General features: G+C 54.9%; 2 protein-coding genes and 1 long non-coding RNA gene across 3 annotated transcripts in view; 2 read left to right on the top strand and 1 right to left on the bottom strand.

Moving 5' to 3' along the window:
* Positions 1-14,289, bottom strand: part of LOC145534149 (uncharacterized) — a 541,812-nt gene that overhangs the window by 17,533 nt on the left and 509,990 nt on the right. Inside the window, exon 59 of the long non-coding RNA XR_014074275.1 lies at positions 7,465-7,576. This is a non-coding gene — a long non-coding RNA (uncharacterized LOC145534149). The remainder of the gene's footprint in view (positions 1-7,464; positions 7,577-14,289) is intronic.
* Positions 359-5,431, top strand: LOC145533963 (uncharacterized). Its single transcript, XM_081561316.1, has 3 exons — positions 359-3,814; positions 4,214-4,526; positions 4,779-5,431. Exons 1-3 carry the CDS (start codon positions 3,578-3,580, stop codon positions 5,405-5,407), a joined length of 1,179 nt encoding a protein of 392 aa, XP_081417442.1. The 5' UTR covers positions 359-3,577; the 3' UTR covers positions 5,408-5,431.
* On the top strand, positions 8,002-13,074 carry LOC145533917 (uncharacterized). Its single transcript, XM_081561266.1, has 3 exons — positions 8,002-11,457; positions 11,857-12,169; positions 12,422-13,074. Exons 1-3 carry the CDS (start codon positions 11,221-11,223, stop codon positions 13,048-13,050), a joined length of 1,179 nt encoding a protein of 392 aa, XP_081417392.1. The 5' UTR covers positions 8,002-11,220; the 3' UTR covers positions 13,051-13,074.

Genomic DNA, 14,289 nt, shown 5'->3' with positions numbered 1-14,289 from the left:
ACCTCCCCCGGCCCCACCCCTTCCCCTACCCCAGCAGGACGACAGCTCGTCTTCCCCTGGCTTCCAACGGGAGGCCCGGCCCTGGGCCCCGATTGGGCACTGCCCCAGCCCGGAGCCAATCACAGTGGCCAGGGAGGTGGAACGCACCGATTGGCCAGGGCCAGGTCATGTGACCATACTCCCCAGGAAACTCAAATATTACCAAGGTTCCCTAAGAAACCAATGAACAGAATTATCCAGTAAAGGCAAACCGTGCTTTTTAATGAGGCCAATGTCACAGAAAAAAAAAAAAATGCTTCACAATGAACTGCTCAAGGAAGCTACTAAATAAACTTTCAGAAAAGTTTAGTAGTTTTTTTTTTTTTTTTAATAGGGTGACGGAGAGCTATATCTTTCCCCTCTATGTGAATTTAGGTTTAAACTAGATTTCCCTTGGCTATTATATAAGACAAAAAAACCCACATCCCCCCCTTTCACTCCCCCCCACCCCCAAAAAGTGTTTTAATCTATAGAATTTTTGTGTCCTCAGTTGTGTCTGATTCGCGGCAACTCACGAACTCTACACAGCCAGGCTCTTCCGTCCATGGAATTCAGGGCAATTTTTTCTGTCCCAGTAAATGCCCACCCTGGGTGATCCAAAGGCAAGGGCTCAGAGGCTCCTGAGAGACTAACTCCTTTCAGCTGAGCACAGAGCTGGCTCCTCACTGGGATGCCTGTGGCCTGGGGCTCCCTGAGGGGAGAGCAGCACTCGCCCCACCGTGTGGTCACTGCTGGAAGTGCAGGCTGCTCCTCACTCCCCCTTGACAGTGTCCCTGAGGGCAGAACAGTGTGAATCGAATCAAGGTGGAAATGCAAACTCCAATGCAACCAAACTCCCCACAAGGTCTCTAAAACCACTCAGGAACAGGGAATTGGAAACTGCAGGGGATGACAGGAATGGAGATGGAGACTTGACACCTTACACCGAGTTCACTTCCAGTTATCCCTAGACAAACTTTCCATGAAAACTTGTCACAAATCTCGAAGAACAATGAGCAGAAACCGGACACGTGCTTTGAGTCTTCACACACAAAACTAAAAGCCAGTCCACAAAAAAAAAAAAACCCAGAGAATACAGTGGACTTTGCAAAATCAAAGATATCTACTGTGGGAAAGACCTCATGACAAAAGCAAAAGACAGGTCATACATCGCGAGACGAATGAGTGGAAACACAAAGCTTATCAAGGATGTGTCTCCAAACAGACAAAGAACACCAACGCAACAAGCCTGTGAAAACTAGGGAAAGGTCTGAAGGGACACCAGACTGAGGAAGACACACACAGAGGATCCCGGATGATGTCCAGCACTGAGGGCCTGAAGAAACAACGGTCTAGTTGCACCCCCTCAGGCCTGTGTGACCGTGGATGAGGCCTCTGTTTCCCGGTGGCTCTGAGAGATGGACAGGGAGGAAGGGGAAGAGAAGTCACTTGCATTTCTAATACTCACAGCAAAGTCTTCCAACGAGAAGGGAATTATCACCCCCACTGACAATGCCATTCACTGAAGTGATACCCACCAGTCCATCTAACCCAGAAGGGAAGGATGGACCTGTTCTCACAAAACGGCGAGAGATGGAAGAAGGAAGATCAAGCCCACACCAATCACTGGAAAGAGAAGCTGTGCTCAGGGCTTGAAAGAATTCCTATTGGGAAAATGATGTCACAGCCCCACAAGGCAATCCACAGCTTCGATGCTATTCCTCCCAAAATGCCAATGCATTTTCGCACCGAACAAAGAATTGCAAAAGGGGTACGGAGACAGAAAAGAGCCTAAACTGTCAATACAATCCGACGAAAAAGCCCCGATACGGACATCCAAGGTTGTGTGAAAGGAAATTAGACGACCAAACTAGGATCCTCAGGAGAGTATCGGAGAAGGCAATGGCGACCCACTCCAGTACTCTTGCCTGGAAAACGTCCTGGACGGAGGAGCCTGGTAGGCTGCAGGCCATGGGGTCACGCAGAGTCAGACACGACTGAAGTGACTTAGCCGCAGCAGCAGCAGCAGGACAGTATGCTATTGGGAATACAACAACACACACAGATCCAGATCGATGGAATAAAGTGGAGGGTCCAGAAACAAACCCCAGCATCCATGGTCAACTCATCTCTGACACAGAAGGGGAGAATATCCAAATGGGAACAAGAAAGCCTCTTCAATCAATGTCCATGGGAAAACCAGACAGCTACATCTGAAGAACGCTATTGGTTTTGATCTCATACCACCTCAATATAGGGGGAAAACCTCACCCTAAAGACTGATGTCATGAGATAGCTAGAAAGAAGCGTAGGTCAAAGGCTCCTTAACATCAGAGTCTCCTTGCCATTTGCTGGGCGGAGGTCGAAATGGGTCTCTTCAAGTAAGGCAAAGAGGTACACGAAGTACACCCATGGGTTTCCATCCAATGGAACCTCTTCACAACAGAGAAGCTAAGCATTCACAAATGCAAAAGATAGGAAACAGAACATGAGAGACTCCTTGCAAGTGGTGTATCTGAGAAGGGGTTCATATGGAAAGAGACGAAGAATGCACAGCACTCAGATTCCAAGAAACAACACCACCACCACCCTTGACCCTTCCCCCATGACCAACTCCGACCTAAAGCCTTTCTCTCCCTCTAACCTATCCCTAAAACATAACCCTCATCTAATCATATACATGTGCATCCCTAGCATCCATCCATCCACACACGAGAGAGAAAGAGGAAGACACAGACGGAACTGAGAAAGGAAAAGAGAGGGACACAGCCAGAGAGAGACACGGAACCAAAGAGAGGAAAGGAGTCGACGGTCCAGACTTTTCCTCAATCTGCCTCGAAGGTAGAAGCAATGACAGCGCCCTTCCACCCCAGAAGGGGGAAAAGGACGGAAGGTTTGGAGAGGAAAAGACAAGAACGCAGGGAGCCACTAGAAGCTCAGCCACCCGCAGAAGCCGAGCTGGGACACTTGAACAGAATCTCAATGGAAACAGAGGAGCAGAAAGTTGGCTACTCTTTTCTATAAGAGAGGGAGACCTTCGAGTCTTCCTTTCGGTCCTCCAACTTGGATGCGGGGTCTCAAAACAGTCAGGAGGGGGAGTGCCTTTTCCTGGGTACCACGGCACATCCAGGCCTCGTTCTGCCCCATTCTGTGCTGTGTCAGCCCTGGATGGAATCTTTCTTTCTGAAGTCTCAGCGCACAAGCTCCACGTGATATCGGCCCCAGGTGGAAAGGCATGGAGCTGCTCGTAGGCCGACAGACCTAGGAAGCAGATGGGAGAATGACCACCACTCTGCAGATGGAGAGACTGGGGCAACCCTGAGGGGCATATGCTTGTCCAGGGCCACACCACTTATGAGAAGAAGGAGCCTGGTCTGAGAGCAGTGGGGTCCTCGGAGCTCAGGCCCTGGCTGAACCCAGGCCTCCCCAGGGCTGTGGGCTGGGCTGTGTGGGTGTCACTGTGCCTGCACATGGCCTAAGGGGGGTGGTCGAGCAGTCAGAAACCCAGAGATTCCCTTGGGAAGTTTTGGGGAAGGGACCTCAGCACGAACCCCAGGAGATGATGTCACCTGCCGGCAACAGAACCCAACAGAACCCGCAGCCCGGGTATCCAGGCCTCCAGAGCGGAGAGGAGCCCCCAGCCAGTTCACTGGCTGCCAGGATGTTCTGCTGTTTGCCCCTGCCCAGAGGCCGGGGCCTCAGGAGTGCTCACAGGCAGTGTGCGCGGGCACCCTGTCGACGTTGGCTCAGGACACCCCCGAGAGGCCTCTGGCCCTTTGCCCGGAGAAACAGAAAGGTAACACGGGGAGCCCCAGGACGGACCAGGCCGCCTCTCCCATGCCACCCGGAAACACCGGGTCCTTTGCCTGTGTGTGTGGATGCGGGTTTCTTGGGGTGTGTCTCCCTCAAGGAAGCCCAGGCGGATGTGGGGTCAGAAGCCTGCGGACAAGTTGTGTCCACACCCCAGGGGAGAGCAGGCTGGGCGGGATGGGGAGAGTGCGGGCAGCGGCGGCCGCCCAGGCGGACCTCACACCCTCAGGTGGGACTCTTTCCTCCCGGGTGGGGATCTGAGCAGACACACGTCTCTGACCCTTCTGGGAAGAGAAGTTCGAGCAGGCAGAAGCAGCGGCTCCACTGCCCAGGCCCAGCTCGGAAAACTCCTAGCATGGCTGGCTGACGGTCACTGTCGTTGCAGAGCTTCCCACGTGATGAGGCCGAGGACGGGGACACCCCATCCACCTCCCGGAGGGAGGGGTCGGAGCACCACCCCCCCGCCCGTGAGGCCCAGTGCAGGCTCCAGGTGAGCGTGCCCACGGAGGCATCAGCCCCACCGGGGGAGAAGCGGAGGCGGGGAAGGCCTGCTGCCGAGACACCGCCCAGGATACACCCGGCGGCCCAGTCTGAGGCTGCCACGGAGCTCAGCACACCCGGCTCCGACCCAGAGTCCCGAGAACCCCGGCCTCTGAGGCAGCAGGAGGACCTGGAGCCCAGCACGCCAGAGCACAGAGGTGAGGACGCTGGGGCTGGTGCACGGGAGTGTGTGGGGAGGGGGTGCTGAGCTACACAGGGACGAGTCCCCGAAAGCTGCTGCTGGGCCTGCAGCAAGCGCTGGCCTCACACCCCCCGCCCCCCATCTTGCACACTTCAGTCCCAAAAGACATCCGACGCTGGGTATTCTTTGGGAATCTCTTGGAAGCTTTCTGTCCCGGGAGACGCACATGCCAAGGCTGGCCTGTGGGCAAACTTTGCTTCTCCCCCAGCTCTAGCACTGGCCTCCAACTGGAACCAGGCTCCGCTTCCCAGACCTGTCCCTACAGAGGTGCTGGCTCCAGGTGCAGGACCCAGGGATCCACCGAGGGCAGATGGAGAACCGAGACTTGCCCTCGCAGAGACACCAGGCCAGCTGGGTACTGGCCAGCACACCGGGCAGATCGGATCTCCATGCCTGCAGGACCCCCAGCCCCAGGCACTGATGTCCCACCCCCTCAGCCAGAACCTCCACCTCCACGTGCACCTCTACCTGCTCGGGCTCTGGCAGGAGAACCCGAGGCAGAGGAGGAGTCACCGCCTCGGCAGGGAGAGCCTGCCCTGGCTCCCGCGCAACACCCAGACGCCCACGATGACTCACCCACCCCTGCAGGGAGAACGAGCCCCCGCTCTGGACAGACACCCAGAGCCCTTGCCGGAAACACCACGTCCAGGGGAGCGGTCGGCTCTGCAGCCTCCATCCCCGTCTGCTCACCGTGGACGCTGGCAACTCGGTCTGCCCCCAGGGGACATGGAGTTCCTTTCCCCTGAACTGCTTTGCATTTGGTTTGTTTCCACCTTTCTGGTGATGTTTTATTTTTTGTATGGTTTCCTGTACTTTTGTTGGTTAAGTTGGGATTAGTAAACTTTTTCATCATTGTTGCAATTTGGGAACACTGTTGTGTAACTCTGGTGATACTGTGTTACCATCACCACTTTGTAGTTTCAGACCCGTTTGATCTTTACGCCCCACCCCCCCAACAAAGCCTGGATTCAAGGCAAGCACGCCCTGTTCATCCCTTCCCCCGATCCTGAACACAATTTCATCCTTTCTTTGTGCATTCCTTCCTATATTCTTGGTGTCCCCAATCAATGACTCTCAGTGAAATGACTGAAGGAGTGTTTTTTGGACTCTCCAACTACTGTAAGACTCCATTGGAGAGTTCTCATTTGTATGTCATTTGAACTAGCCTTTGATATCTGAAAGGACGGTGTACGTCCTTTCAAGATACCATGTGCCAAACGAAGCCCTTTTGGCAACTGCCATCATTATCTCCAGGCAGGCATTGCTGTGTCAAGGGTGACATCTCAGCCAGAAGGCAGAGGCTGAGCTCGTCTTGTTGCACCAGCTCCCAAAAGAAGCCAAGAAAGGGAGCTGGGACAACAAACCACCCCAACACCCAGGAAAGCGTTCTTCATGACAGAAGGCTAGAAAATGACCCAACATCCTTGTGGCCCAGAACCCCTCTAGAAAATCACTGTTCCATAAAAAAGAGAAACACATGGGAAGTTCCAAGGAGAGGCAATGCCCATGGCCCGTGTACTTGAGAGACGGCCTGACCGCTCCGGGGAAGACACGCACCGACGGAACCCCTTGGGAAACAGCAGTGATAGTCCTCACCGTCGTAAGGGTTTCCTCTGGGGACAACCTGCCCGGGGCACCACACGAGGGAGCAGACCGGCTTCTCTTCCTCTGCCCCCACACCATTCACTCATGAAGGCAGCTCAGGTGTTCTCATGCCCTGCCTGCCTGCCTGCCTGGCTCATCCGTGAGCTGTGACCACCTACAGGGCAGGACTCCACCTTCTCCTCTCTGTGTACCGTGAATCTGCACAGAGTGGGCTTGCAGAACCTTAGGAGACTTGAGCCATTCCCACTCGAGCCAGAACCCTCCCCAGGAAGGAAAACAGCTGTGGAGTCATTTTGGCCCCAGCACTGGTTCGAAAGCCTGGCGCCTCCTACAGCCTCTACGGTGTGAAGAGGGAGGTCCCTTCTGACAGAGCTTTCCGGGTCTCAGATCTAAGCTGTTGTTTCACTGTCAGCTGTGTCTCTTCCGTTGCAGCCAGGTGGGCCACGCTGCTCCAAAGGAGCTCACAAGCTGAGTTTCAAGGGAGGTATAGAGAGGACAGGGATGGCTACAACGTACTGCAAACTGAGTGAGGGTCCCCACAATCCTCAGCAAAGGTCTGTGGTGTGCAAGTGGGGAGTAGAGGGCCCCCAAGTTCCAAAGGAAGGGAGGTAGTCGGGAGCTAAAGCCCTTGGCCGCTGTGGTAGTAGCTGCAGATGGCAGCTCGTCCACAGTGCACTTCGAATGAGGTCATATGAGCGGGACTCTGGAAATGGCTCCGAAATCGGGAGAAAGGGGTCAGGGTATGTGGGAATCCGGCGGGGGTGGGGGGTGGATGAAGGAAGGTGTCCCTCCTCTCTCCAGTGCAATTTGGTTTGGTGAGTCTCAAAGCTACCAGATGGCACTTCCCAAGTCAGGCCCCCGCAGGAATCAGGGTGGGCTGCGTGCCTCGGCCCCTGCCACAGGGACAAGCCACACCAGTGGCCTCCCTGAGCTCCAATGGCCGGATCTGGGGGTTCTGTCTGGGTGCACACCTCCTTGCTGTGGCCAAGTTCCCCCCTTCTCTGAGCACCAGCTTCATCCTCTCGAATGAGGACATCGATTGCTACCTTGGCACGTTACTCTCTTCATCCTGTGAAGACTCATTAGGCTTATCCTACAATTACTAGCTGGCCCGAAGAGATATCTCCTGAATCCAGATTAAGCTGGAGTCTCCCAGGCTCATCTGGCATGTCTTCCCTGAAGTCTGCCAAAACCCACACCCTTGCATTTCCAGGGACTCCCCTTAGCCAGCTGGGCAGAAAACCCAGCATGGTTCAAACAAGCTGACAGACAAGCGGGAGAGGACTCACGGGCAGACGGCTTCCCTCAGGTCTCGGGTGGAGCTCTGGGACCACAGCAGCAACGGGCCATCCCAGGCCCTGGGCTCAGCAGCGCCCTCATTCTCAGGCCGGCGGCTCTGCCCTGAGGGGAGCAGGAAGGTCACCAACTGCCGCAGGCGGGCCTCACGCCCCTCCCACTGCTGGAGCCTGACCTCCCCCGGCCCCACCCCTTCCCCTACCCCAGCAGGACGACAGCTCGTCTTCCCCTGGCTTCCAACGGGAGGCCCGGCCCTGGGCCCCGATTGGGCACTGCCCCAGCCCGGAGCCAATCACAGTGGCCAGGGAGGTGGAACGCACCGATTGGCCAGGGCCAGGTCATGTGACCATACTCCCCAGGAAACTCAAATATTACCAAGGTTCCCTAAGAAACCAATGAACAGAATTATCCAGTAAAGGCAAACCGTGCTTTTTAATGAGGCCAATGTCACAGAAAAAAAAAAAATGCTTCACAATGAACTGCTCAAGGAAGCTACTAAATAAACTTTCAGAAAAGTTTAGTAGTTTTTTTTTTTTTTTTAATACGGTGACGGAGAGCTATACCTTTCCCGTCTATGTGAATTTAGGTTTATACTAGATTTCCCTTGGCTATTATATAAGACAAAAAAACCCACATCCCCCCCTTTCACTCCCCCCCACCCCCAAAAAGTGTTTTAATCTATAGAATTTTTGTGTCCTCAGTTGTGTCTGATTCGCGGCAACTCACGAACTCTACACAGCCAGGCTCTTCCGTCCATGGAATTCAGGGCAATTTTTTCTGTCCCAGTAAATGCCCACCCTGGGTGATCCAAAGGCAAGGGCTCAGAGGCTCCTGAGAGACTAACTCCTTTCAGCTGAGCACAGAGCTGGCTCCTCACTGGGATGCCTGTGGCCTGGGGCTCCCTGAGGGGAGAGCAGCACTCGCCCCACCGTGTGGTCACTGCTGGAAGTGCAGGCTGCTCCTCACTCCCCCTTGACAGTGTCCCTGAGGGCAGAACAGTGTGAATCGAATCAAGGTGGAAATGCAAACTCCAATGCAACCAAACTCCCCACAAGGTCTCTAAAACCACTCAGGAACAGGGAATTGGAAACTGCAGGGGATGACAGGAATGGAGATGGAGACTTGACACCTTACACCGAGTTCACTTCCAGTTATCCCTAGACAAACTTTCCATGAAAACTTGTCACAAATCTCGAAGAACAATGAGCAGAAACCGGACACGTGCTTTGAGTCTTCACACACAAAACTAAAAGCCAGTCCACAAAAAAAAAAAAACCCAGAGAATACAGTGGACTTTGCAAAATCAAAGATATCTACTGTGGGAAAGACCTCATGACAAAAGCAAAAGACAGGTCATACATCGCGAGACGAATGAGTGGAAACACAAAGCTTATCAAGGATGTGTCTCCAAACAGACAAAGAACACCAACGCAACAAGCCTGTGAAAACTAGGGAAAGGTCTGAAGGGACACCAGACTGAGGAAGACACACACAGAGGATCCCGGATGATGTCCAGCACTGAGGGCCTGAAGAAACAACGGTCTAGTTGCACCCCCTCAGGCCTGTGTGACCGTGGATGAGGCCTCTGTTTCCCGGTGGCTCTGAGAGATGGACAGGGAGGAAGGGGAAGAGAAGTCACTTGCATTTCTAATACTCACAGCAAAGTCTTCCAACGAGAAGGGAATTATCACCCCCACTGACAATGCCATTCACTGAAGTGATACCCACCAGTCCATCTAACCCAGAAGGGAAGGATGGACCTGTTCTCACAAAACGGCGAGAGATGGAAGAAGGAAGATCAAGCCCACACCAATCACTGGAAAGAGAAGCTGTGCTCAGGGCTTGAAAGAATTCCTATTGGGAAAATGATGTCACAGCCCCACAAGGCAATCCACAGCTTCGATGCTATTCCTCCCAAAATGCCAATGCATTTTCGCACCGAACAAAGAATTGCAAAAGGGGTACGGAGACAGAAAAGAGCCTAAACTGTCAATACAATCCGACGAAAAAGCCCCGATACGGACATCCAAGGTTGTGTGAAAGGAAATTAGACGACCAAACTAGGATCCTCAGGAGAGTATCGGAGAAGACAATGGCGACCCACTCCAGTACTCTTGCCTGGAAAACGTCCTGGACGGAGGAGCCTGGTAGGCTGCAGGCCATGGGGTCACGCAGAGTCAGACACGACTGAAGTGACTTAGCCGCAGCAGCAGCAGCAGGACAGTATGCTATTGGGAATACAACAACACACACAGATCCAGATCGATGGAATAAAGTGGAGGGTCCAGAAACAAACCCCAGCATCCATGGTCAACTCATCTCTGACACAGAAGGGGAGAATATCCAAATGGGAACAAGAAAGCCTCTTCAATCAATGTCCATGGGAAATCCAGACAGCTACATCTGAAGAACGCTATTGGTTTTGATCTCATACCACCTCAATATAGGGGGAAAACCTCACCCTAAAGACTGATGTCATGAGATAGCTAGAAAGAAGCGTAGGTCAAAGGCTCCTTGACATCAGAGTCTCCTTGCCATTTGCTGGGCGGAGGTCGAAATGGGTCTCTTCAAGTAAGGCAAAGAGGTACACGAAGTACACCCATGGGTTTCCATCCAATGGAACCTCTTCACAACAGAGAAGCTAAGCATTCACAAATGCAAAAGATAGGAAACAGAACATGAGAGACTCCTTGCAAGTGGTGTATCTGAGAAGGGGTTCATATGGAAAGAGACGAAGAATGCACAGCACTCAGATTCCAAGAAACAACACCACCACCACCCTTGACCCTTCCCCCATGACCAACTCCGACCTAAAGCCTTTCTCTCCCTCTAACCTATCCCTAAAACATAACCCTCATCTAATCATATACATGTGCATCCCTAGCATCCATCCATCCACACACGAGAGAGAAAGAGGAAGACACAGACGGAACTGAGAAAGGAAAAGAGAGGGACACAGCCAGAGAGAGACACGGAACCAAAGAGAGGAAAGGAGTCGACGGTCCAGACTTTTCCTCAATCTGCCTCGAAGGTAGAAGCAATGACAGCGCCCTTCCACCCCAGAAGTGGGGAAAGGACGGAAGGTTTGGAGAGGAAAAGACAAGAACGCAGGGAGCCATTAGAAGCTCAGCCACCCGCAGAAGCCGAGCTGGGACACTTGAACAGAATCTCAATGGAAACAGAGGAGCAGAAAGTTGGCTACTCTTTTCTATAAGAGAGGGAGACCTTCGAGTCTTCCTTTCGGTCCTCCAACTTGGATGCGGGGTCTCAAAACAGTCAGGAGGGGGAGTGCCTTTTCCTGGGTACCACGGCACATCCAGGCCTCGTTCTGCCCCATTCTGTGCTGTGTCAGCCCTGGATGGAATCTTTCTTTCTGAAGTCTCAGCGCACAAGCTCCACGTGATATCGGCCCCAGGTGGAAAGGCATGGAGCTGCTCGTAGGCCGACAGACCTAGGAAGCAGATGGGAGAATGACCACCACTCTGCAGATGGAGAGACTGGGGCAACCCTGAGGGGCATATGCTTGTCCAGGGCCACACCACTTATGAGAAGAAGGAGCCTGGTCTGAGAGCAGTGGGGTCCTCGGAGCTCAGGCCCTGGCTGAACCCAGGCCTCCCCAGGGCTGTGGGCTGGGCTGTGTGGGTGTCACTGTGCCTGCACATGGCCTAAGGGGGGTGGTCGAGCAGTCAGAAACCCAGAGATTCCCTTGGGAAGTTTTGGGGAAGGGACCTCAGCACGAACCCCAGGAGATGATGTCACCTGCCGGCAACAGAACCCAACAGAACCCGCAGCCCGGGTATCCAGGCCTCCAGAGCGGAGAGGAGCCCCCAGCCAGTTCACTGGCTGCCAGGATGTTCTGCTGTTTGCCCCTGCCCAGAGGCCGGGGCCTCAGGAGTGCTCACAGGCAGTGTGCGCGGGCACCCTGTCGACGTTGGCTCAGGACACCCCCGAGAGGCCTCTGGCCCTTTGCCCGGAGAAACAGAAAGGTAACACGGGGAGCCCCAGGACGGACCAGGCCGCCTCTCCCATGCCACCCGGAAACACCGGGTCCTTTGCCTGTGTGTGTGGATGCGGGTTTCTTGGGGTGTGTCTCCCTCAAGGAAGCCCAGGCGGATGTGGGGTCAGAAGCCTGCGGACAAGTTGTGTCCACACCCCAGGGGAGAGCAGGCTGGGCGGGATGGGGAGAGTGCGGGCAGCGGCGGCCGCCCAGGCGGACCTCACACCCTCAGGTGGGACTCTTTCCTCCCGGGTGGGGATCTGAGCAGACACACGTCTCTGACCCTTCTGGGAAGAGAAGTTCGAGCAGGCAGAAGCAGCGGCTCCACTGCCCAGGCCCAGCTCGGAAAACTCCTAGCATGGCTGGCTGACGGTCACTGTCGTTGCAGAGCTTCCCACGTGATGAGGCCGAGGACGGGGACACCCCATCCACCTCCCGGAGGGAGGGGTCGGAGCACCACCCCCCCGCCCGTGAGGCCCAGTGCAGGCTCCAGGTGAGCGTGCCCACGGAGGCATCAGCCCCACCGGGGGAGAAGCGGAGGCGGGGAAGGCCTGCTGCCGAGACACCGCCCAGGATACACCCGGCGGCCCAGTCTGAGGCTGCCACGGAGCTCAGCACACCCGGCTCCGACCCAGAGTCCCGAGAACCCCGGCCTCTGAGGCAGCAGGAGGACCTGGAGCCCAGCACGCCAGAGCACAGAGGTGAGGACGCTGGGGCTGGTGCACGGGAGTGTGTGGGGAGGGGGTGCTGAGCTACACAGGGACGAGTCCCCGAAAGCTGCTGCTGGGCCTGCAGCAAGCGCTGGCCTCACACCCCCCGCCCCCCATCTTGCACACTTCAGTCCCAAAAGACATCCGACGCTGGGTATTCTTTGGGAATCTCTTGGAAGCTTTCTGTCCCGGGAGACGCACATGCCAAGGCTGGCCTGTGGGCAAACTTTGCTTCTCCCCCAGCTCTAGCACTGGCCTCCAACTGGAACCAGGCTCCGCTTCCCAGACCTGTCCCTACAGAGGTGCTGGCTCCAGGTGCAGGACCCAGGGATCCACCGAGGGCAGATGGAGAACCGAGACTTGCCCTCGCAGAGACACCAGGCCAGCTGGGTACTGGCCAGCACACCGGGCAGATCGGATCTCCATGCCTGCAGGACCCCCAGCCCCAGGCACTGATGTCCCACCCCCTCAGCCAGAACCTCCACCTCCACGTGCACCTCTACCTGCTCGGGCTCTGGCAGGAGAACCCGAGGCAGAGGAGGAGTCACCGCCTCGGCAGGGAGAGCCTGCCCTGGCTCCCGCGCAACACCCAGACGCCCACGATGACTCACCCACCCCTGCAGGGAGAACGAGCCCCCGCTCTGGACAGACACCCAGAGCCCTTGCCGGAAACACCACGTCCAGGGGAGCGGTCGGCTCTGCAGCCTCCATCCCCGTCTGCTCACCGTGGACGCTGGCAACTCGGTCTGCCCCCAGGGGACATGGAGTTCCTTTCCCCTGAACTGCTTTGCATTTGGTTTGTTTCCACCTTTCTGGTGATGTTTTATTTTTTGTATGGTTTCCTGTACTTTTGTTGGTTAAGTTGGGATTAGTAAACTTTTTCATCATTGTTGCAATTTGGGAACACTGTTGTGTAACTCTGGTGATACTGTGTTACCATCACCACTTTGTAGTTTCAGACCCGTTTGATCTTTACGCCCCACCCCCCCAACAAAGCCTGGATTCAAGGCAAGCACGCCCTGTTCATCCCTTCCCCCGATCCTGAACACAATTTCATCCTTTCTTTGTGCATTCCTTCCTATATTCTTGGTGTCCCCAATCAATGACTCTCAGTGAAATGACTGAAGGAGTGTTTTTTGGACTCTCCAACTACTGTAAGACTCCATTGGAGAGTTCTCATTTGTATGTCATTTGAACTAGCCTTTGATATCTGAAAGGACGGTGTACGTCCTTTCAAGATACCATGTGCCAAACGAAGCCCTTTTGGCAACTGCCATCATTATCTCCAGGCAGGCATTGCTGTGTCAAGGGTGACATCTCAGCCAGAAGGCAGAGGCTGAGCTCGTCTTGTTGCACCAGCTCCCAAAAGAAGCCAAGAAAGGGAGCTGGGACAACAAACCACCCCAACACCCAGGAAAGCGTTCTTCATGACAGAAGGCTAGAAAATGACCCAACATCCTTGTGGCCCAGAACCCCTCTAGAAAATCACTGTTCCATAAAAAAGAGAAACACATGGGAAGTTCCAAGGAGAGGCAATGCCCATGGCCCGTGTACTTGAGAGACGGCCTGACCGCTCCGGGGAAGACACGCACCGACGGAACCCCTTGGGAAACAGCAGTGATAGTCCTCACCGTCGTAAGGGTTTCCTCTGGGGACAACCTGCCCGGGGCACCACACGAGGGAGCAGACCGGCTTCTCTTCCTCTGCCCCCACACCATTCACTCATGAAGGCAGCTCAGGTGTTCTCATGCCCTGCCTGCCTGCCTGCCTGGCTCATCCGTGAGCTGTGACCACCTACAGGGCAGGACTCCACCTTCTCCTCTCTGTGTACCGTGAATCTGCACAGAGTGGGCTTGCAGAACCTTAGGAGACTTGAGCCATTCCCACTCGAGCCAGAACCCTCCCCAGGAAGGAAAACAGCTGTGGAGTCATTTTGGCCCCAGCACTGGTTCGAAAGCCTGGCGCCTCCTACAGCCTCTACGGTGTGAAGAGGGAGGTCCCTTCTGACAGAGCTTTCCGGGTCTCAGATCTAAGCTGTTGTTTCACTGTCAGCTGTGTCTCTTCCGTTGCAGCCAGGTGGGCCACGCTGCTCCAAAGGAGCTCACAAGCTG

The sequence above is a fragment of the Giraffa tippelskirchi genome, chromosome 14, assembly GCF_054371585.1.
Source record: "Giraffa tippelskirchi isolate mGirTip1 chromosome 14, T2T-mGirTip1v1.2.pri, whole genome shotgun sequence".
Taxonomy (NCBI): Eukaryota; Metazoa; Chordata; class Mammalia; order Artiodactyla; family Giraffidae; genus Giraffa; species Giraffa tippelskirchi.
The sequence above is the reverse complement of the archived record's forward strand: the minus strand, read 5'-3'. Positions and strand labels throughout refer to the sequence as shown.

Bases quoted from the DNA above. Each gene is read 5' to 3' on its own strand.
- LOC145533917 (XM_081561266.1), top strand. From the start codon at position 11,221: ATGATGTCACCTGCCGGCAACAGAACCCAACAGAACCCGCAGCCCGGG. The intron at 11,458-11,856 runs GTAACACGGGGA...CTGTCGTTGCAG, and splicing joins TTGCCCGGAGAAACAGAAAG to AGCTTCCCACGTGATGAGGC. The intron at 12,170-12,421 runs GTGAGGACGCTG...CTTCTCCCCCAG, and splicing joins CAGCACGCCAGAGCACAGAG to CTCTAGCACTGGCCTCCAAC.
- LOC145533963 (XM_081561316.1), top strand. From the start codon at position 3,578: ATGATGTCACCTGCCGGCAACAGAACCCAACAGAACCCGCAGCCCGGG. The intron at 3,815-4,213 runs GTAACACGGGGA...CTGTCGTTGCAG, and splicing joins TTGCCCGGAGAAACAGAAAG to AGCTTCCCACGTGATGAGGC. The intron at 4,527-4,778 runs GTGAGGACGCTG...CTTCTCCCCCAG, and splicing joins CAGCACGCCAGAGCACAGAG to CTCTAGCACTGGCCTCCAAC.